The sequence below is a fragment of the Antechinus flavipes genome, chromosome 1 (genome assembly GCF_016432865.1).
Source record: "Antechinus flavipes isolate AdamAnt ecotype Samford, QLD, Australia chromosome 1, AdamAnt_v2, whole genome shotgun sequence".
In the NCBI taxonomy this organism is placed as follows: Eukaryota; Metazoa; Chordata; class Mammalia; order Dasyuromorphia; family Dasyuridae; genus Antechinus; species Antechinus flavipes.
Window position 1 is genome coordinate 440959456 of NC_067398.1, and position 24960 is coordinate 440984415.

General features: G+C 33.4%; 1 protein-coding gene across 1 annotated transcript in view; it reads left to right on the forward strand.

Annotated features, from left to right (window-relative positions):
• Nucleotides 1-567: 567 nt before the first annotated feature.
• Nucleotides 568-24960, forward strand: part of IL7 (interleukin 7) — a 30530-nt gene continuing 6137 nt past the window's right edge. Inside the window, exons 1-4 of the mRNA XM_051973583.1 lie at nt 568-653; nt 2848-2977; nt 15543-15623; nt 16989-17126. Of these exons, the coding sequence (XP_051829543.1) occupies nt 568-653; nt 2848-2977; nt 15543-15623; nt 16989-17126 (435 nt within the window). The remainder of the gene's footprint in view (nt 654-2847; nt 2978-15542; nt 15624-16988; nt 17127-24960) is intronic.

Genomic DNA, 24960 nt, shown 5'->3' on the forward strand with positions numbered 1-24960 from the left:
TTGATTCTGATTAATTTCAGGAGCCCTGTTATCACCAGCCCGCTGGCTTTTATCTGACAGGCAACAATCTTTTGGACTCAGCATCCTGGCCAAGTGAAGTAATAGTCCTAAGGGAAGAAATACATTAGCCTAAGGACTGTATTACACCAATCCCAAACCCAGGTAGCCATGGGCATAACTCCTAAAGACTGCACCACACCAATAGGATAATTGACCTAGAACTAAAGGGACCTCATAATTATCAGAGGTGGGATTCTGAACCTAGGAGTTAGGATTCCAGAGCAGAAAAATTCATGGATTTTTTAAAAGGGAAACTTGAAATGACAGGAACACCTTCAGCCAATTTTTCTGCTGGATTCTACCCTGCCTTTTAGCCAGCTCTCAGAGGAGTGATGTTTAATTAACTTCCATGGAATTAATTATGCTGGAAAGGAAACCTGGTATTCCAAATTTCTATACCTCGTAGGCAAGACTTCTTGGTGTTGGCTGTTTATATATCTGCCTAATGGGTATACCAATTTTTACCTTCATGAGTGATCTTCCCTAATGTTCAGAAAGTGCTTGAAGATGCCTTGTGGGAATCAAAGTGTGGTTACCTGGATTGATCTCCAAGTTGGTGTAACCAGTTCAGATAGCAGAAACATTATTTTCAGGTGAAATTAAGGGAAGAATGTTATCAGGCCTGTTCTCTCATGTACAAATGTGAATGAATGATCAATTGCTTATCATCAGACTGGAAATGTTCTGTAGTGATTTTACTGATATTTTATTCCTAGAAGATTAAAAAAGGAAGATAGAGAAAGGAAAACTTGACTGCACACAATTGTTTTACTCATTGTGATTTTTATACAATTTTTTCAATAATACAAAATTTACTTTTTCATTTGAATTTGTCTTTTTATTTATTGTTCTGAAAGCCATTTCAAAGGTATGATAATATATTGGTGTAATTAAATTGGTGCAGTGTGTTTAAAGGCTCCAAAAATTGATTTTCTCATTGGTTTGTTTAAGCTTAATGGTCCATAGGATTTTTCATGGATTTTCCACTAATTACTGATTTTTTTAAGGTCAAGTAAAAAATGCAACAAGTTGAACCAAAAAAAAAAAAAAAAACCAACAACAATAAAAAACCAGGATCTGGTAATTACCACCAGAAATCTCAGAAAGTTATCCTTAATGAACTCAGATTTATTCATCAATTAAGATTATGCAAGAAGTCAGTAGAAATTATGCAACATATTACTGCAGGCTATAAAAATTTAGTAACTAGTGAATACCTAGCAAGATATAGCTAGTAGAAATTATATATTAAAAATTCATTATCTTGCATGGGCTGACAATTGACAAATCTCAACACATTAATCACAAATACAGATGTTAAAGTGAAAAAATATCGTTAACCTAATAGAAGGAAGAACTTGCTAACAAAGTTATCCAAAAATTAAACGTGCTTCTTCATGGGTTAATGAGATGTTTTTAGATTTTTCCAATATAGAATAGATGACACCTTGGTAATACTAAATAAAATTAAGGTTTGAATAAAGATCATACTAGATCATTTCTAAGGAGATTCTTTTAAATATTAGTCAAATTAAATTAAATAAAAATTTAAATATTAAATATTAAATACTAAGATCCAATAAAACAATTTCTGCAAAGTTCTCATCTACAGGGCTCAACACTAATGAGAAGGGATATAAGCTACATTTTGCCCTGTTCAAAAGATGAGAATGAATGATGGGGGATTACATTTTCAACAAGTCCACAAGGTTAGTCATGCAATCCCAAAATTTATTGGGAAATTATTTATAACTTGAAAGGAAGCAGTAAGCAAGATCATCTCAGGATAGTTTTAAGCAACCAGACAATTTGATTTTTTTGTTCCATTGCTAACAGAAAAATTTTTTTTAAAGCTGCATACATTTTTAACAAATAATTTGGGTATCTCAATGGATAGAAAGCCAAGCTTAGAATCAGGAAGACTGGAGTTCAAATTCAACCTCAGACATTTATTATCTATGTGCCCCAGGCAAGTTGATTTGTCTGAGTTTCAGGTGTAAAATGGGGATAATAATAGCACTTAGCTTCCAGAGTTCTTGTGGGAGTCAAATGAGATGATAATTGTAAAGCACTTAGCACAATGCCTGGCACATACTAAAGTGCTATAAAAATGTCAGCGAGAAGTCAGAATTATTATGATATTAAATATGTTGATATTATATAATTCTATACATATATTTTATGCAGTTCTGAATTTCCAAACTTTTGTGGCTTCCACGATACTCCCCAAAAAATTCCCATTTAATTTCTTGTACCAACCTGCAGTATATAGAAATTGCAATGTAAAAATTCACAGTGTGAAAGGGATAATTGTGTACATGTGTATATGTATATATGTATGTATAAACAGAGACATGGGTATTTATATATATACATATGTGCATAGCCATGTATAATATGCATGTGTATATATACACATCAATGTACATGTGTTCATGAATACCAAAAAAATCTAAAAAGACAAAGCTAACATTCTATCCCTAGAGTTAATTCTTCAATTTCAGATAGTTATCAGATTCTGAGAAAAGCAGTGATTGCCTCACCTTTATCACTTCTACTCAAATTAGTCAGCTAATCAGAGTAAACTGCTTAATTCCAGTGAAAGAATGCTATATTCCAAAATGACACTCTATTCAAAATAATCATTGATTTGTAAAGAGAACTTTATGATCTCTACCGATAAAGATGAACTTTTATTCATCAAAAATATATAAATTTCACTTGGATTATATAACTACCTGGAATTCGATAGAATTCTTATATGATCTTGAATTTAGTTTTTTTTAGGTCTATCTTTGGAGTTCCTTCACTGATCCTTGTTCTGTTGCCAGTAACTTCTTCCGATTGTGAAATTGAAGATAAAAATAAAGCAATAGAAGAATATACACATATCTTACATGTCAACATCGGGAATTTGGTATGTAATTGTTTTGTCAATATTTTTATTTGATAATTTTTAAATTGTTCTTAGACATTAAAAATGTGGAGGTGTATATTCTTTTGCAAGTAGGTGAAATATATATGACACAGATTAAGTTTGCTGTTATTAACAATATACATGAATCTATACTTGTTATTTGGTAGTAGTCCCATTATTTTGTTGTAAAAATTAATTTAGAGTGAGAAAACCAAATTCCTTGTTCCAGGCTTGAAGGCAATTCTATAAATTACACAACACTTGCTTCTTAAGTTGATTATAGTGAGTAAATTCTTTTGAGATAAATATTGTTAGTCTCATGTAACCAATTAATCCTATGCTTTTTTGGATTTTTAATGTTGCTTGAATAATATATCAGAGTATCATAAATGAGTGAATAGATAGACAGATGAATGAAAATGCATTTCTGTGTGCTAAGAAATGGAAATACAAATTTAAGTGGTACAGTTTCTACTCTCAAAGAGCTCACATTTTAATTAGGGGCAATAACACAGAAAAGAAAATTCATGATAGAGTGGATGGAAAGATCCATTAATTCTAAATGCAGGGGTAGTGGCAGACAGCAGGGTTCAAATTATAGCAATAGTTTAAGAGGCAGAATAGAAGGTAAAGCCTAGAAGAGATTAGGAAAAAGTGGCAAGGCATATAATAAGGCCTTATTTGTAATTCCCACCTTTTCTAAACTACATGAGTAGTAAAGTAGCTTGAAAGTTTCTGATTGGATTCATCCAGGAAAACAGTCAAAGGAGGAAAGCAAAAGCTAGGAGTGAGTGGGTACCAGTGCTGTAGGCCTTTCATCCACTCGGCCATCCTGGTTAGATTTTATTCTGCAAAATTTCAGTGGAGCCATATTTTCATTAATTTGGGTACTCTTTCTTCTTTCAGGTATATAGATTTCATTAGTCTTCCATGACATCTTAATTTCTTAATACTAAATTATTCTTGACCTCTCTATTGACCACTTTTTCTTCAAAATAATCTTTCTGCTCTGGGTCTTCATGGCACTGCTCTTTACTGGTTTTGTCCTCCTTTTTTCTGATTATACTTTTACACCTTCAGTATCCATGTCTTGCCAACTGTAGTTGTATTCCAAGGCTCAGTCCTGTGTCCTTTCCCTTTTTTTTCTTTATACTCTCTCACTGAGTAACCTTATCAATGCCTGTAGCTTCAATTTCCATCTCTATTCCAGTGACTTTTGAATCTATGTCTAACTCTGGTCTGTCTCCTGAGTTTTAATCACATATTTACTTCTGCAAACTGGACATTTCAAACTGAATGTTTCATAAGCTTCATAAACTCAACACTCCCAAAATAGAACCTTTTCTTCAAAACCAACTACTCTTTTGAATTTCTCCATTACTCATAGGAGCACCATCATCTTGCTAGTTATTTAAGTCTATAACCTCAGTGTCATTCTCAGCTCTTCATTTTCATTCATTCCACATATCCAGTCATTTGCCAAATCTTATCATTCCTGTCTCCACAATCTTTCTTATATAGATCCTCCTTCACCAACTACACAAATGACACTCTTGTCCAGGTTTGCATCACTTTTCACATAGACTATTGTAATACTCTCCTCTGGTTTCGGTACCTCAAGTATGGTCCCACTCCAATTTATTGTACACACATCTACTGAACTGATTTTCTCAAGGTGAAGTTTTACCATACTATCTCTCTCATTTAATAAATTTAGATGGTTCCCGATTATATCTAGGATCAACTATAAATTTCTGTGTTGGACATTTGCATTTCTCCAGTATCTCTTTCCCTGCTATCTTTCAAGTGTGTGTATGTGCGCGTGTGTATGTGTGTGTGTGTGTGTGTAGATAGAGTGATATAATATATAGTGTATAGATATATAAATACATATATATATATAATTTTTTTCTTCTGCACACATTGAAGTTCAAACCTATCCCCTACTTTCTCTTCTATATAAACAGTGCTTCTCCTCTCTCTGAGCCTTTCTACTGGCTCTGCTTATGCAATGTACTCTTTTACCCCTACATCTCCCTCTCACAATCTGTTATTTCCTTCAAGACTCAGCTTCTACATGAAATAAGTTACATGATATTAATAAATTCTTATTAATTGGCTGCTTGATCGACTGTGTAATTCTCCTCAACATCTTGTCACAAATTCTCCTTTAAAGATTCATCAATAGGATACTAGACTTCCTCTGGTAGTTTAAATACATTCAGACAACATGCTGTTAATTTCATTAAGCCTCAGAATGTTACAAAGCACCTCTCTGTTAAATCTCTAGTTCCCACAGAAAATGAGTAATGATCTGGGGCCAGAATTTAATAGAAGGAGGAAGTCTGCATCTTCTTCAATAGTTCAGGAATCTGTGACTTTGGTGGTGTATTCACTCTCATCCATGACTTTTTAATGGTCTTCAAGTGATGTCTTGCTTAAAAATTGAATCGCTTGACATAATGACATTCTTTTAAATTATTTATTTAGATTCTTGGACAAAAGAAATACCTATCCATCATTGGACCCATACTGAAAAGCCTTTTCTGTTTGTCAGAGTATTCCAGAACTCAATTAGCCTTTGATGACATAAAGACAGCTCCCTAGCATTGTGAATCATCAGAATTGGACTTTAGTGGCAGATAGCCAGGGTTACATATGAGAAATGCCCTTTGCTCTCAAATATGCAATTTCTCCTGCCATAATAGCCTCAACTTTAAAACATCATTGCTCATCTAGATTCTGTGTGCTTTGAACTATGGAATGGGATGATCTCAGAAAAATCAAAATGGCAGGTGACTCAAAATTCAATAGAAAGATTCATGGTGGAATATTGTCATACTTTACACTCAAGCTGTAGTGTGAAAGATACCATCAAGTACATATAAAAGAAGTTGGGTCAGTTGCAGTGGATTCTTAAGATCAATGAACATAGTACAGTGGGAAGAGTTGAGTCAGAGCCTATCTCTGGTATTTACTATATGTGTGAAATTGTACTAATCATTTAATCTTCCTGGCCTTTGGATTCCTCACCTCTACAATGAGAGGAGTAAACTGAAAGCTATGCAGCACTAAAGCTATAAACCTTTTTCCATAATAAGTTATTTATTAAATTGACTTGAATATCACAATGTCAATTCATAAGGATCTTGAAGTCCACTAAAACCTCCAGTTTTTTAAGGTGAATTTGCTATCTACTATACCTCATTTTCTTATCTTATACTTGTGAGGTGATCTCTTTGAAATAGATTGTAGGAAAAGAATAAAAAGGCATAAGAATGAATGTGGGGTAGTGTTTAGTTAAAGGAATTCCAAATATTTGTCCTGGAGAAGGAAAGATTTTGTTTTAGGGGTAGTAAATCAATAAATACATTAAATACATAAATAAAATATTAATTAGTAAATAATATGAATAAATAGATAAATGGATGAGCAAATAAATAAATGGATGGATAGATAAATGTGAAATCTAATTGCTTCCTATTACTTCCAGGATTGAGTCTAAAATCTTGTTTGGTTTTTTAAGCCCTTTATAATATGGTTTTTCTTAGTTTTCTGGCCTTACTACTTTCTATTCCCATTCACATGTTTTACAATTTATTAACATAATCTTCTTGTTGTTTCTCATACAGAACACTACATCTTAACTCTATGTCTTTCACTCAATGTTATACCATGCCTAGAATGTTCTTTCACATCTGTGTCTCTTGGCTCAAATCTTACTTTTTGTAAGAAGTCTTTCCTAATTCCTCCTACTGCTTATGCCTTCATCCAGATTTAAACTCACAAAGATGAGCCTTCTTAATAATAATCCTGGCATTCTAGCCAGGCCAGCCACCTAGCTGGTGGCCACCTAGCTGCTGATAGATAAATAGACAAAAAGAAAGAGGTCTATGTTATATATATATGCAAATATATACATATATATTATATAAATTGATAGCAGATAGATAGATAGATAGATGAATGGATGGATGGATGGATAGATAGTGTTTTTCATGTTGTTTCTTCCCATTAGAATGTTTTCTCCTTGAGGTCCAGGACTACATGTTTTTCTTGCCTTGTGACCCATGGTAAGTTAATAATATATGTCTTCAAGTATTAGAACAGTATTCATCTGGAAAAGAGGTTAGCCTTGATTCTATTGATCTCTAAACTCACAATAAAAGTTATAGAAAAAGAGATTTTGACTTGTTACAATGGACAGTTTCCTAACAATGAGAGCTGTGGAAAGTGGAATGGATTGCCTCAAAATGTAATAAGCTCTGACTCAGCGGTTATCTCTAATCAAAGCTGGATAATCATCTGTAATTTGGATTGTGAAGGATATATTTACTATTCTTTCTTCTTCTAAAATCCTGGATAATGTTACTATAAGCAAATTATCTATTTCTAAAATTTCTAAAACATAGGATTAAGATTAAAGAATATTTTATGCCATAAACATTGATATCATCCATCACTTGTGTAGGTTTAGAGCCATTGTTTGCTTTCTTCCAACAAATACTAAAGTACTAACTGTACTATGTATATTTGTGTAGGACAAGGCTTCTATCACTGGGAATTGAGTAAATGAAATGTTAAAAAGTTAAGGTTTTTTGTTTCTTTTTTTAAAGCACACAAGAAAAATATATAACTAAATGATTAGACTTTATGGAACATATAGAAGAACTTGAATCATACCTCAAAGAAGGGAAAAAGTTGGATAAGTACTAAGGTGGGCTAGATTAACAGGCTGGACTTTTCCACATTATTGCTAGAAGCCTTTTTCACAATGGAATTGTTTCCATTCTGGGGCCCTTTCTTTCTAATAACTGAGTCTCTCACTTGGATACTCTGTAATTGGCTGCTCCTAAAACTATAACTCACACATCCTTGGTGGTGAGATTATCTTGGATATTCTTCTGGAAAATTCAAAATAGCTCAAAACAAAGTCATTTAATAACAGTATAGTAAATATCATTGCAAAATATTCTTTCATAAATCTGGGATATATTATTTCATAAGCATATATAATGTCCATAAGAAGAATGAGAACAAGCTTGGAGTAGTGAGCTACACATGTAGGGAGATCCCTATATCCAGGGTAATTTATGGCTCTGGTGTATCATTTCTCTTTTTATGCTTCCTGGAGCTCCTGGTTGAGAGCAGCTTTTCTGCTAGGTAGACTGGTCAATCTAGCTCACTAGATTTGCTTTCTGAAGCCTGACTCTGAATTTCCAGAGCTAATTCGATTTTGAATTCATGACCTGCTCTCTTATCTGCTGCTAAGGGGTTATAGTCCTTCAAAATAATACCTCCATTAAATCTCTGTCTTTCAATGTCTGTGTCTGTCTGAGGAACATGCATCTCTTTATTTTTTTTTCATTTTTTTTTTTGTTAAAGAAAACATAGATTCCCCTCTATCTCCAAAACAGCCTTGAAATAAAAAAGTGTATGCTACAATCTTATTGAGATATAATCAGTTCTTTCTCTGATTATGTGTAGCACGTTTCATTCTAAGTCCTTCAGTGTAGTCATTGTGTTGATGAGAATAATAAAGCCATTCACGGCTGATCATTCCACAACATCGCTATTACTTTGAACACAGCCCATTGCACTTTGTTTGAATTTGTGGAAGACTTTCCAGATTTTTCTGAGAGCATCCTGCTCATCATTTCCCATAGAACAATAATATTCCATCATAATCACATATCACACTTTATTCAGCCATTCCCCAACTGATAGCTATCTCCTCAATTTCCAATCTTTTGCCCTGAGAGGAGAGCTGCTATAAATATTTTTGTACATATAGGTCCTTTTTCTTTCTTAAAAAATCTCTTTTGGGATTCATATCTAGTAATGGTATTGTTAGGTAAATAGGATATGTATGATTTTGTAGCATTGTGGACATAGTTCATATCATTTATCAGTTGAGGAATGACTTTTTAAAAATAAATTTAACTCAGTTTCCTATAAATTTGAGAAATGAGACCTTCATCAGAGAAAGTTGCTTCAAAATTATTTTCCCAATTACTATTGCTAACTGTATTCCTCACCCTATTCCCCTTTTATTCTGTTCTTTCTTTCCTTTTACCCTGACCTTCCTTAAAAGTATTTCACTATTGACTACCACTCCCTCGATATTTTCTCTTTTCTATCACCCTTTCTTCTTCTGTGTTCTCTTCCCATTCTTATGAGTTAAAAGTGTCATCTTCCTATGTAGAAATATAAACACATTTAAACGTTATTGAGTCCCTTCTGATATCCCTTTCCTGATTACCATTTTATGTCACCTGTTTGCCTCAGTTTCCTCATCTGTAAAATGAGCTGGAGAAGGAAATAACAAACTGTTCCAGCATATTTGCTAAGAAAACCCCAAAGTGGTCACAAAGAATTGGACATAATTAAAACAACTCAAGAACAGCTGAACAAAAACTATTCCACAAGGCTGCCTTGAGCTTGAACACTATTAAATCCTTTTAAATGACTTCAGGACTAGCAGACTTAAATACTAAAAAATCTCAATGGATCTGATCAATTTTCAACCTTCCAGTCCCCTAACCCCCCTTCCAATTCAGTCAATAAACTTTTCACACTTCATAACATGGACATATATAATCATATCAATAATCCCAGTATTTATTTTTTAATTTATTTTTAATACACATTGCTTTATGAATCACGTTGGGAGAGAAAAATGAGTGCAAAAGTGAAAAACCATGGGAGAAAAAAAAAACAAAATAACAACAACAAAAAAACAAAGTGAACATTGCATTGATGATTTATATTCAATCTCATAGTTCTTTTTCTGGATGCAGATGGCATTTTCTGTCCAAAGTCTATTAGGATTGTTTTGAATTACTAAACCACTGAGAAGAAACAAGTCTTTTACAGTTGATCATTCTTGCTGTTATCATATACAATGTATTCCCGGTTCTACATGTTTTGCTCAAAATCAGTCATGTAAATCTTTCCAATGCTTTCTAAAATCGGCTTGTTCATCATTTTTTATAGAACAGTAATATTCCATTATCTTCATATACCACAACCTGTTCAGCCATTCCCCAATTGATGGGCATCTACTCATTTTCCAATTTTTAGCTACCACAAAAAAAGCTGCTACAAACATTTTTGCGCACGTAGGTCCTTTTCCCTCCTTTATGATTTCCTTTGGATACAGACCCAATAGAAACACTATCAAAAGGTATGCACAGTTTTATGCCCCTTTGGGCATAGTTCCAGATTGTTCTCCAAAATGGCTGGATCATTTCACAACTCCACCAACAATGTATTAGTGTCCCAGTTTTCCCACATCCCCTCCAATATTTATCATATCTTGTCATTTTAGCCATTATGAGGTTTGTAGTGGTATCTCAGAGCTGTCTTAATTTGCATTTCTCTAATCAATAGTGATTTAGAGCACTTTTTCATGTGATTATAGATGGCTTTAGTTTCATTATCTAAAAATTGTCTATTCACATCCTTTAGCCATTAATCAATTGCTAAATTTATCAATTTATCCCAATACTTCTGATAGTTGCCCTTGTGCTTTCTGTGACTGCTTCCACTATGGAATGAAGAGGAGTGGTACAGAATCAGTCATACAAAGAATAACAACTTCTCCCCACCCTGACGTGATTGTTAAGTTATTCTCCTAGCATTTTTCCCATGATGCTGTGACTGTAAATCAATATATGTCACAGTGTTCAAAGAAGCAAACTTTGTAGATGATATAAAAGGAAGAGAGAGAGGTATGAAGATTGCAAGTAGGCTGGGGTGCAGCATATGGTCAACGATTACTTTCATTCGAAAATAAATTCCTACGGAGTAGACTCTGTTTTTGTTGTTGTTGTTGTTGTTGTTATTGTATTTGCAGGGCTTAGCACAATCTCTGACACATAATAAGAACTTTGATACTCTTGAATTAATAACAGTAGCAAAAAGATCATTAAGGAACTATATCCTTAGATAAGGATATGGACAGTTGTGAAGAGGAATGTACTCAATAAGTATTTCACTAGTAAAAGAGAGTCAAAAGATCTAGAAGACGACCTCCTAACTTCTACTTTAAGTAGACTTTTTGTGGATGATGTACAGAAAGACAGGAACTGAATTGAATGCAAAGTTGTAGCAGGGTTGTGATCAACACCAGAGTTAATAAACATGTAGTCAGATGGCCAAACTAGTTTAAAATATAATTGGAAAATATTTAACAAAATAAATAAAAGTCCAATAGAACATAGAGAAACATATGGTTTTTCAAGTCAACATATGGCTTCAGGGATGCTTGTATGTGGCTTTTCCTTCTCCAAACTATTCCTATTTGAGTTTGATACCATTGCTTTATATTATTGGTAGTAACCATATGAATGACTCTGATGAAGTATTGTTCCGAGAATCATACTTCAGTCCTCATTTGGAAGGGTATGAAATAGAAAAGGGAACAATGCAGACAGGGGAAAAAAATTACTGAACATAATTGAATCCAAAGAGCCAATCCATTTCCAAGTTCCCCTTCATTTTCCATTCATTAAATAGATATTTTAGCATTCACTGAATAAATGCTTATTAAGTATTACACTAGGGATTATTAGAACCACAAAAATAAACAAATGTAGTTCCTATTGTAAAGAATTGTACTTTTAGTAGAGAACATCAAAATTACATACAAGTAATTACAAAAGAAAGAAATTTAAATTACATGGTATTTTAGGATCCATCAAGCTATAAAAGTTCTGTGATTCAAATGTGGTAAGTAGCATAATCTGAAAAGAAAGTAGAAATTTACTTTTTGGGCCTTATATAATTTTAATTTAGACTATAGTGCTAAGAAAAGTACAGGCAGAAACAAATTTATATACCTTAAATGTCTTCCAAGGACAGCTAATGGTCTTATCAAAGTGACCTGAAAACTGATTTTGATGCAAAAAAAAAAAAAAAAATCAAGCTCAGTGTTAAAAGAGGTGCTTACAGAAAGTCACCCCCTACACATGTTATTCAATACTTATTTTGCATGGATTAGGGGTTCTTCTATCTTTTTATGTGTATCATGAGTTCTTTTAGCAGTATGGACCCCTTCTCAGAATAGTGTTTTTAAATGCACAAAATAAAATACATAGGGATAACAAAGGAGACTATATTGAAATGAAGTTCTCAAAATAAGCTCATACAGCTCACTTTGAAAATCACTGGTATGTTAACATTGTCATGGAATCATAGAATTTTAGATTCAGTGTGTATATGTATGTATGTTTGCATATTTATATATGTGTGTGTGTGTGTGAATAAAATAAAAATACTAAGGTAGATAGATAGATAGATATAATTGGTCATTTCTCAACCCTTTATATCCTGGCTTCCAACTTCATCATTTAACTTAAGTGACTCTTTTCAAAGTTACCAATTATCTGTTAATTGCTAAATGTGATGAAGCTTTCTCACTCTCTACAATGCTTGATATTGTCTGCCATCCTCTCCTTCCAGACAGCCTCTCCTTTTTGGGTTTTGTTTTGGTTTTTTGTCACACTGCTCTGTCTTGGTATACCTATATATGCAACCACTACTCCTGTATCTCCCTCCTGTATCATTCATTATTTATTTATCACTCTAACTTTTGGCATAGTGAATAGAGTATTGGGCCTGGAATCAGGAAGACTTCTCCTTCCAAGTTCAAATCTGTCCTCAAATACTGACTAATTGTGACTCTGAGCAAGTCACTTAAACCTGTTAAACTTCTTCACCTGTCAAATGATACAGAGAAGGAAATGGCAAACCACTTTAGTATCTCTACCAATAAAACTCCAAATAGTTTCATGGAGAGTAGGACATGAGTAAAAAAATGACTTAACAACAAACTTTTCATGTCTCTCTTCTCTCCTCCTCTTCTTCCTCCACATTATCCTCTTTCCCCACTTCTTTCTCTCTCCCCTCCCATCAGATCCCATGGGCTCCACTATTATATCATTGAAAATGACCCCTAAATCCAGCCTTAGTCTTCTTCTTGAGTTCCAGTTCCATATAATCATATAACTTCAAACTGGATGGCTCCACAAAGCATTTCAAGCAAAATGCATCCAAAAATTAAATTCATCTCTCCCTCCAGATTCCTTGGCTTCCTTATTGCTATCAAAAGCTAGACCATCCTTATTGTAATTCAGGTCCACAGTCATCCCCAAAGGCAAGGCAAGGATCTATCACATTCAAAGAATCACAGAATTTGAGAGTTGAACACTTCTTCTGCAACTATTCACAAAGGAATCCTCATAACATACCTGACAAGGGGTCTTCCAAATTCCACTTGCTCACCTTCAAGGGATAGAACCCAGCACCTACTGAGGCATTTCAGTCCATTTTCCTGGCTCAAAAGTTGGCCCAATTCCTTGTTCCTTGTCTTATCCGTTGTCTAATCTCTTTTCCACATGACAGCCTTTTGAGCACTTGCAGACATCTGTTATGTCTCTCTTGAGGCATACCCAATTTCATTAATCAAACCTCCTTCTTGCATCCTGTTAACTAGTCAAACTGGCATTCTTGCTATTCTTGACCAAGAATATTCTATTCCCTCTCTCCCACCTTCTCCATTTCTTTGTACAAGCTATTTATATCCTATCTCTGGAATATACTATGTATTTGCTTCCCCATTTAGCATTTAAGCCCCTTGTAAGTAAAGATTGTTTTGGTTTTTGCACCCAAAACAGTACTACATAAAAGTGCTTAATAAAAACTTTGATTGATTGATAGGGGGCAGAGTCGGAGAGTAGGAGAAGAGGAGAAGGAAGGGAGGGGAGGCAAGGCAAGGAAAGGATCCAAAAATTAGTGAAGGAAACCTCTGTGTGTGTCACCAACACACACATATACACACAATAGAAAGAAATGGCCATGCATGTTTCTCATAACAAAAAATGAAGACTAGGAAAAGATCACTAGTGGTCTCAGAAACAGCACTTTCAGGTTGGAAGCTAAATTGGAAACAGTCAAGATATGAATAATAGGTGGGAAAGTAGAAGTGATACATGCAAGAATCTTTTATAGGAGTTTGGATGTGAAAAAGGAGGAGAAATAGAATTATTTTTTGTCTTAAGGATCAGGAAATTCTGAGCTTCTTTGTATGCTATAGAAGGAAGCACCAGAGGAAGAGAGATTAAGGATCCCCCCCCCAAAAAAAGAGTATGATCATTCATGAAGACTTTCATCATCCTTTCCTCCAATCTTAATCACAATTATTTGTGCTCTTGCGACTTACTAAAAAATAAAACTATCCAGAATTAGAATAGACTTTCTGGGGTTCTCTGTTCTTGGAAGTCTTTAACAAAAAGTACACGACCCCTTGAGGAGATAATTCTGTTTACAAGAAGGCGTCTGACCCCTATTTCAATGCTCAGATTTTGTATTTCTCTGATTCCACAAATTATCTTGCATTTATCAAATATATATATAAATTTGTGTGTTCTATACATTCCTAAACTTTATTTCCAGTTCATTAGTAAGCTAATTGCAATCAGGGAGTATTTCATTTTTGTCTTTGTATTTGTTGCATCTAACATCATCCTTGGGTCATAATAGGCACTTAAACCCATTTGTCAAATTGAATTGAATTCTGCAGAAGTCCTACCCCTAGGATCGCTGCCCAGGAGTGTGTCACAGTGGAAATGTATCCAACTTGCTGGGCAGAAAGAGTCCAATCCTGTAAATCATTCCTTCAAATGAAATGATACCTAATATCTCTATAATCTTTAGTGCCTTTCCACTCTAGGGCTTCTAGGTGACATAGCAGATAAAACCTAGGACATCTAACATTTAACTATCCATATGATTTTGAGCAAGCCTCTCAACCTCAGTTTCCTAATCTGTAAAAATGGATAGTTGTGAAGACAATAAGAGTTAACATGTAAAACATTTTGTAAAGTTAAAACATGAGGTATCTGCTATTAGTTATTATCTTCTGTTTAATCTATCTATATCTCATTTAAGCATAATTGTTTGCATATTATCCCCCCTTAGACTGTTTTATCTCTTACTTTGTATCCCCTCTGTTTAGCATAATACCTGGTCTATAGTAAGTACTTAATTGTTTGTTAACTTGATTTGACATTCATACAAATCACTTTTTCATTTTAAGCTTGTTTTTCCTTGAACTATCGCCTTTAGAAGTGAAGATATGGTTTAACAAAATCATTCATATGTATATTCCTTCATCCCCCCAAAATAATTCTGTCCTTTAAAAAAAATTACAGAGAAATAATTCACCAAATCCTTGCTTGTCAATTTTTATTAACAGGAAATTCTTTAATTCTAATTCCATTTTCCTATAATTACAGTTTGAACATTGGTGGCACAGAGATGTGTGTGATGACCTCTCAGTTTTGATTCTAAAATAGAAAACCTCCATATCTCTGTGTTACTAATAACCATCAAAATAAGCACCTTATCACATGTTTTACCAAACTGATTATTCCATTATCTACTTGCATTTTATATTTTTGCTAAACATTTTCCCTAAAGTTTCCTCAAACATTATTTTGTAACTAATACAAATTAGAGATTTTCCATGTTAACCATACCATTTCTATATGATTTATTTCAGGAGAAAATGACAAATATGGCTAGCAATTGTTCGAATAAAGAATATAGCTCATTAAAAAATCACACGTGTGATGATAATAAGGTAAATAATTTTTTTCAGAATTTATATGTCCTTCTGACTTAGAGAAGTCTTTTTTTGCCTTTTTTTAGAAGTCTTATCAGGCAATTTATTTAGTAAGCCTTAAAGAATTTGTGGTTTTAGATTACAATTATATTATAATTATTATAATTCTCTCTAAATTGAATTTAGATTTATTATATAGTTTTAATTTGTAAATGCCCTTGTTTTGACAGGATAGAAATTTTGCTGGTTGTATCTCAAGATACATATTTTCACTTGAAAATGCCAACAAGGAAGCACATGACTTAGACTTTAGATTGTACAGGATAGTACTTGTGAGTACAGCATGGTTTGACAAATAGTGTATTCAATGGACTTGTTGGGAAAATATGAATTCACATCCTGCCTCTTACACTACCTTTGTGACTGTGGGCAATTCACTTAATTTCCATCTAAGTTTCCTCATATAAAATGGGAATAATAGAGCACCTATCTCTAAGAGTTTTTATGAGTTCAAATAAGACAATATAGAGAAAATGTTTTGTAGTCCTTCCAGTTTCATATTATTATTATTTATTGTTGTTGTCATTAATGTTAATAACAATATCACAGCTACATATACATGCACACACAGATTTCATGAGGACAATTCAAATATCAGCTTTTTAAAAATTTTTCTCTAAGCATCAGTTAACTTTAATGCCATTCTCTCCTTAGTTCATATGATAATAATTTTTTAAATTGCCAAAGTTTTGTATTATTTTTAAAGTAGTCATTTTTTGGTATTTTTTTCAAATCAGCATTGATTTGAAATAATGCTGTATAAGAACTATATAGCTCTTTTTTTGTAAAATTACCTGATTAAAATTTTCAACAAACTCACAGTACATTCGCACTGTTACTTCATTGTTGGAAGATCACTCCCTATACCTTAGAGAGCTTAGAAATGGGTAAGAGAAGAAGGAAGCTACTTATTTGGAGGACAGAAAGAAGAGAAGAATCCCTATCCAGGGATATCTGGAAAATGCATCTCTAATATTGTTACTGTTTCCCAAAGTCTTTGGACCACCATGTTTGAAAATTTTATAACCCTGTCATTTGATTATTCAGATTGATTAACAATATTTTGACTTAGGGAAATGGAAACCTAGAAAACTTTAAGTGTTATGTAATTGTTAAAATCAATTTGAAAGGATTGACTGCTGCTGTCCACTGAACAGGTAGTTTTAGGAATCACCTGCGATTTATTGGAATAAAGAATGAAAATGGGAGGAAGTGCTTCATCACTAATTGCTATAGTTTTGGATTTCAGAATCCTTAGCTCAGCTAACAGCTTTTGAGAACCTAAAGTGAATGACAGAATTTCTCCATTTTTCTCTTTAATAGGAAGTTATGTTTATAGTTCATGTGACATGTAAGTTGAAGCATCTTGTGAAGGCTAATATCAGTGAGCACTTTAACGATTACTTAGAAGCTTATTCACATCATGCATTAAAGATGCTGAAGGAATGCAAATGTGATGAGGTAAGTTGAATATTTGTTTTTAATTAACAAAAGAAACTATGTCTCAGTGGTAGAATGCTACCATACTCTAGATACTTGATCATCAAGTATGTTGTAATGAATAGAATGCTGACCTGGAATCAACTACTAAATGGCAGGATCCAAATTTGAAACCAAGTCATTTTAATTCTAGCTTCAGCATTCTAGTCATTGCAACATGCTCAGTTCATTCAATAGTACCTTATAACTGATTGTACAATTTAACTCAAAGTTCATTAATTAATTATTTCATATTAAATAATCTAAAAACATAAAATGCATTTAGATAATGTATATTTAGGTGACATTTGGAGGATAAAATGTGCACGTGACTCTTTTTCTTATTCTTTATATTCATAAGCTTGTTTTTCCTGTTTTCCTAAATGCTTCTTTGACACTAATCTCATTTACTTCTCTTTATTATTCTCATATTTCTTTTTTCTGAGGCAGTTGGGGTTAAGTGACTTGCCCAGGGTCACACAGCTAGGAAGTGTTAAGTGTCTGAGGTCAAATTTGAACTCAGGTCATCCTGACTTCAGGGCTAATGCTCTATCCACCTAGCTGTCCCTATTATTTTCATATTACTTGATACTAATAACCAACAATTTTTGATACTCTTTTCTCATTGTTTTAAATTTTCTAAGGAATATTTTTAAATTTCAAGTTTCAGAAAACTATAACTCTTCTGTGATATGATCAGAGTATATATATATTAAGTAAAAATTTTGATGTAACCATACCAACAACAGTTTTGATGTTCATACCAACAAAGATGGTATGAAAATGTTTTGCTGTGGGTAAAATGTATTTTAACTGGCATTATCTGAGTTCAGGGAAGGGTATGGTCAATGGAAAATTTTAAAATTTTATTGTGATGGCACATTCTTTGCCCTTTTACTTCTATCCTAGCTGTCCTAGGATATGAATGTATAGCAGATTCACAGAATCATGGATTTTTAGTGTCAGAAGTTGCCACTGAAGTTATCTCTTCTAACACATAATCAAAAAAAGTTTCCCAATACAAAGCCACACAAGTGAATTGTACAGCATTTGCTTAAGTACCTTCAGTGACTGGGAACCTCAAGAGACAGTCCATTTTGCATTCAGAGAGCTCATTATTAGAAAGCTTCTGATTGATATCAGTTCTAAAATGAATTTCCCTCCCCTTCTGTCAATCCATTTTTCCACTTGTTTGTAGTTCTGCTTTTTAGGGCAAAACAGAACAAGTCTAATCTCTTTTCTCCCAAGATCTTGAAGGCAGCTGCAATGCCCCACCCTGCTCCACCCCCATGCCTTTAGCATCATCTTCTTTTCTTTTCAGCAGATTCCATTTATGCGGGATTTGAGGCCCTTTGCCATTCTGGCAATCTTCCTCTGGATGGCGTTCACTTGATGAAGGTCCTTTCTAAACTGTGATTTAAGAACTTAATACAATATACCAAATATCTTGTGACCAGGAGAGAGTAGAATTTGACCACCACTTCCTTATTACTGGAAATTTTGTTGCATTTCATCAAGTCAAAATTCACAGAGGCATTTTTGGCTTCCAAGTGTCAACAGTGACTCATTTCAGTCTACTAAAATCTTTAGATCTTATTCAGACTAATTTCCATCTGGTACTTATGAAGTCAATTTCTTGAAAATGATGTAAGACTTCATATTTATCTCTACTAAAATCCCATCTTATTTTATTCATCTCCATGTTCTAGCTTGTCAAAATTTAAATGTTGACTGTCATAGTGTTAACTATTCTAACTTTGCTTTATCTGCAGAGTTGATTTTTAAAATAATATATATGTGTATATTTATACATATATTTATGTATGTGTGTGTGTGTATATATATAATATATATATATATATATATTAATATCCAAATATTTGACAACAGTGTTAAATAACAGAAGGCTAAGTACAGATTACTTGAACACTGGAGATTTCCAGCAAGTTCACATAGAATGACTGATGAATGTTCTTTGGGCCTGGCCATTGAACCAGTTCCATCCATCTAATTTTACATTATGTAACCCCATGCCCCTTGATGTTTTCCACAAAGAAAAGCATGAGATTGATTTCTGATGTCAAGCTGTCAGAGTGAAGGAACTCTCCTGAACCCTTCCAAATTTATCTTCAGACAACTAAAAAGTCATCTCCGAATTAATCTAGGAATAGGGAAAAGTTAACTAGTATAGTAGAATCAGTCTTACTGGGGTGTGAGGGGCAAGGTCTAAGAGCAGGGGCTGCAGCTGGCCTCCCAGTAGGGGCCCCACAGCAGGACTCCTAGGCAGGGGTAGTACATCAGCAAGATCCCACCCTGCTGCAGACCAGCAGCCACTTGGGCAGGCTAGCAGGGGGTGACCTCACACCCAACAGAAGCTACCAGACAGGACTTGAAACCCATTGATAATTAATAATGAAGCCCTGCCCTGGGACTAGCCCAAAGGACACCCTTTCTCTGGGGCCTTCTAGGAAAGATACCCTCTTTCTATAGCAATTCCATAGCAGGGCCTTACCCCTGAGGCAGACCTGAGACAGACAAGCAGATAAACCCCATACCCAGGGGAATCCAACAGAAAAGGTCCATTTCCCATACAGTTAACTAGAAAGCTAACTTACCATCCAGTGAAAGCAAGCAGCTAAGCCCTGAAGTCCAGTGACTCTTAAGTCCCAGCACAAAAAGTTTGGGACAAGTCTCACATTAAAAACTCCAAATCACAAAAAGGCAGAAAAAAATTTAAAAAAAGAACTTGACTGTAAAAGATGTTATTGTGGTAACAGAGAGGATCAAGGCATAACCTTAAAAGAGACTAATAATATTAAAATGGCTACCTGTGATGCCTCAAAGAAAAATGCAATTTGGTCTCAGACTCAAAAAGAATTACTGGAAAAGCTTTAAAAGGATTTTAAAAAGCAAAGTAAAGAAGAAGAATTGGGAAAATAAAATCATGAAAAATATCAATAATTGCATAAGAAAAGATACAAAAATTTACCAAGGAACATAAAATCATGAAAAATATCAATAATTGCATAAGAAAAGATACAAAAATTTACCAAAATTACCCTAAAAAATGGAATTGGCCATATGGCTATGTGGAAAAGGAAATACAAAAGCTCACTGAAGAAAATAATTCCTTTAACAGTAGAAATGATGAAAACCAACATATGATAAAAACAAAATCAAAAAAGTAAAAAGAAAATGAAGAAAATGTGAAATGTCTCATTGGAAAAACAACTGATCTAGAAAATAGATTCAAGAAAAGTAAATATTTATATGAACTGATGTATAGAGAAGTAAACAGAATCAGGAGAATGATGTACCTGTTAACAGGAATATTGTTGGAGGAAGAACTGTGAATGACAGCTATTCTCAGCAATACAATGATCCAAGACAATCTCAAAAGACTATTGATGAAGCATACCATCTGCCTATGAGAAAGAATTGATATTGTTTAAATATAAAATGAAGCATAATATTTTTCACTTTCTTTCTTTTTTTTAGAGTCTTCCTATACAAAACTATTAGCATAGAAATGTTCAGGAAGAGGGAAAGGGGCTGGAGGGATAGAATTTGGAACTCAAAACTTTAAATAAATATATATATACATATATATATTTTAATACATGTTACTTGATCAAATATTTTGTTGAAATCTAGATAGAATAGAATAGTTAAAAACTCATCTACATCTGCTTCCTGATGAACCCACTTAGAAAATGACAAAAAAAAGGAAATTTATTTAGTCTAATATGCCCCTTCTGATGAAACCATGATGGTTCTACTACTTTTTCTAAATATTTTCTAAAAATCTTTTTATCTAAATTTTTTTATTGTATCACTTTTTCCCAAAAAAAGTCCCTTCTCCCTGAAAATCATCCCTTTTAATAAAGAGTAAAAAAGAAAGAGATAATCAGTTCAGCAAAGTAATAAGCACATTGACCAAGTTTGACAGTATATTAGATATTCCATGTCTTCTTACCTTTGCAAAGGGAAGGAGTAATGTTTTTTCATGTCTTCTACAGGATCAATCTTTTAAGAACTATATGTTAAAAAAAGAACTATATGTTCATATCTTTTGACCACCTATTCTTTGGGAAATGGATCTTTTTAATATATACATACATGTGTATACGAGAACCAACCAGCTTATTAATAATATATTCTAGATTTTCTTAGTAATCAAAAATCTAACTTTCTGCCTACAGTTTACAGATTCAATTATCTATCTATTTTTTAAAATAAAAAATTGCCTTTCTGGCTTAATAATAACACTTTTTTCTCCATAATCTTTCAAATATTACTAACAGTGACAGAGTAGCTATAATCTCTAGTTCTTTCATCATCCAAAGATGTGATTCATTCTATGCCAAGATGGGGTATAGCTCTGTGAATTCATGATTTGAATTCATAAAAGGAAAATAAGTTCTATCTATCTTTTTATTTATTATGGACATGAACTCTTGGTCTTTTTAATGCAAAAGATCATTTTCTTACAATAGAAAACAGAAAGAAATCAATAATAGACTTGTTTCATCTTTCTCTGTTGTCAGTTTTCATCAGTTCCTTCACCTTCTTTTCTAAGTTATTCCTTTTCCTCAATATAGGTTTAAAAGAAGATTAGAATTTTCTGACAACCTTATGTTCTACATATGTCTTTTAAAAATATATATTTGATTGGTAAATTTTCTCCAAGTCCCCAATGATCCCTTTGGAAAACTCTTCTTTTCTTTCCTCAATAGACTTCTCTTTGTTATAAATTTACTTTAAAATACCTCTTATAAACTTACTATCTTTTAATAAATCTCTTTTAAATATTTCTTAGAGCCAGAAGTTTTACTGCTATCCAAAGAATTGTCAGTTTCTAATAATAGCCATGGTGCTGGCCATGGTGCTAGCTATGACTAAAATAGCCACTGATCAGATCGTACTGCAACTTCAGGACAGTGATAAACCATGTATAGAGTTTTAACAACAAGGCAGTCTATTTGGAAAGCACAACTGACAAAGCAAGGGGCTATATCTATCTCTTGTGAGCAGGCTTCCTCTGCTTGCTGAGACTAAGCTAAAGATAGTTAAATGACTTATCTAACAACATATAAATTTTCAGTATCAGTGATTGCATTTAAAGTCAGGTCCTGTTACTCTAGAACCAGTAGTGTTTGTCACTATGGCACAGAACTGCAGATATTGTTTTATAAAGCTAAAGAATGGTAGAACTATCACATCTGGATTGTTTCTGGTGACTTCACCTCTTTTAATTTATTCTAGGGTTGTATTAAGTCTTTTGGTCATCATATCATAATGTTGATTAATATGGAGATTGCTAGCCACTAAAAACATCTGCATCTTTTACACCTGATATTTTATTTATTTTAAAAATAATAGCTTTTTATATTCAAAATATATACAAAGATAGTTTTCAACATTCACCTTTGCAAAACATTGTGTTCCAGATTTTTCTCCCTTCCTTCCCTTCACCCTCCCCCCTACACACCAAGTAGTCCAATATGTTAAATATGTACAATTCTTGTATGCTTATTTCCACATTTATCATGCTGCATGAGAAAAATCAGATCAAAAAGAAAAAAATGAGAAAGGAAAAAAGCAAGCAAACAACAAAAAAGATTAAAATACTATGTTGTGATCCACACTCAGTCCCCATAGCCCTCTCTCTGGGTGCAGATAGATGGTTCTCTCTATTACAAGTTTATTGAAATTGATCTGAATTACCTCATTGTTGAAAAGAGCCATGTCCAACAGAAGTGATCATTGTCCAACCTTTCCATTACTGTGTACAATGTTCTCTTGATTCTACTCACTTTTTTTTAGCATCAGTTCATGTAAGTCTCTTATGGCTTCTCGGAAATCAACCTGTTGATCATTTCTTATAGAACAATATTCCATAGCATTCATATACCATAATTTATTCAGCTATTCTCCAACTGATGGGTATCCACTTTTAGTTTCTTACCATTACAAAAAGGCTGCTACACATGGGTCCTTTTCCTTTTTTTATGATGTCTTTGGGATACAAACCCAGTAGAAACACTGATGGATCAAAGGATATTCAGTTTTATAGGCCTTTTGGCATTCTCCAGATTGCTCTCTAGAATGCTTGGACTAGTTCAGAACTCCACCAACAATATATTAGTGTCCCAGTTTTTCCACATCCTTTCTAATATTTATCATTATCTTTTCTTGTCATCTTAGCCAATCTGAAAGATGGGTAGTGGTACCTCAGAGTTGCCTTAATTCACATTATTCTAATCAATAGTGACAGAACTTTTTTTCACATGACTAGAAATGGTTTTAATTTCATCTGAAAATTGTTCATATCCTTTGACCATTTATCAATTGAAGAATGGCTTGTAGTCTCAAAAATATGAATCCTCCATATACTTTTAAAAAGAGACTTTTTTCCAGTTTTCTGCTACTCTTCTAATGTTGTCTGCATTTGTTTTGTTTGAACAAAAATTTTTTAATTTAAAAAAATCAAAATTATCCATTTTGTATTTCATAATGTTCTCTAGTTCTTCTTTGGCCATAAATTCTTTCCTTCTCCACAGATCTGAAAGGTAAATTTTTCTCATAATTTACTCATAGTGTCACCCTTTATGTCTAAATCATGAAGCCACTTCAACCTTATCTTTACATCTGATCTTTTAATCAGATACATAATGCTTCCATCTTGATGTTGATTTCTTAATCCAAATTTTAACCTTTACATTCATCTTAGTTCAGTTTCAGCTTGTTTGATCTTAACTACTGTTAAAGCTTGTCATTTTTGTCATATCCTAATTTGTCATTGTTCACTGTTACCTCTAGCTTTGTATCATCTGCAAATCTAACAAATAAATCATCTTGGTATTTATCCAAATCATTGATGATATTTTAAACATCACAGGACCATAGATCTATAGAGTGCCTAAGAAACTTCTTCTCAAGTTATCATTGATTTGTGAATGACTTTTGCTTGGACCTGACCATTTAGCCAGTTGTGTGAAAGTCAATGAATAAGCTCACTGAAGCAATTGCTTCATTAAAGAACCAAGACACAAAAATAAATCCACAAAAACCATAACCATCTCCATGTAATAATAATATCGCCCAAGAAAATGTAACATTTCTAAAAGCTATGAAAAATAAATAAAAATTTAGGTAACAATTTGCCTCTTTAAGTGAATCCCAATGGGTTTGCAACCAGAAATAACCTTATAACTCTTCTATGTAACTTATAGGAAATACCTATTTTACCAATCACAGTGCTGGGCACATCATGGGTGATTAATAAAAAAATCTCTGATTGCTGTCATTAAATAATAGTAGGATGAATATGCCCAGGGACTAAGTTCCATTTTCCCCCTATTCTTCTTTGCTGGCCTGTTTACACTAAAAATCAATCAATATTTATTAAAGTCTACTATATTCCAAGCACTATGCTAAATACTAGGGATACAAAAAGAAGCAAAAGACATCCTTGTCCTTGAGGAGTTTACAATCTAATGGGAAAAGACACCATATAAAGATGTTGAAAGCAGACTATATACAGGATAAATAGGAAATAATTTTTAAAAGGAAGGCATTGAAATTAAAAAGATTGGAAAAGGGAATGCACTGAAATTAAAAAGGATTGAGGAAGGCTAATTGTAGAAGGTGGGATTTTAGTTGGAACTTAAAAGAAACTCAGGGATGTCAGTAGTCTGGGGGGAAGAGGGAGAACATTCCAGGAATGGAAGATAACCATAGAGATTACTGGGAGTCCAAAAATGGAGCATCATTTTCATGGAATATCAAGGAGGCCAGTATCACTAAATCAGAG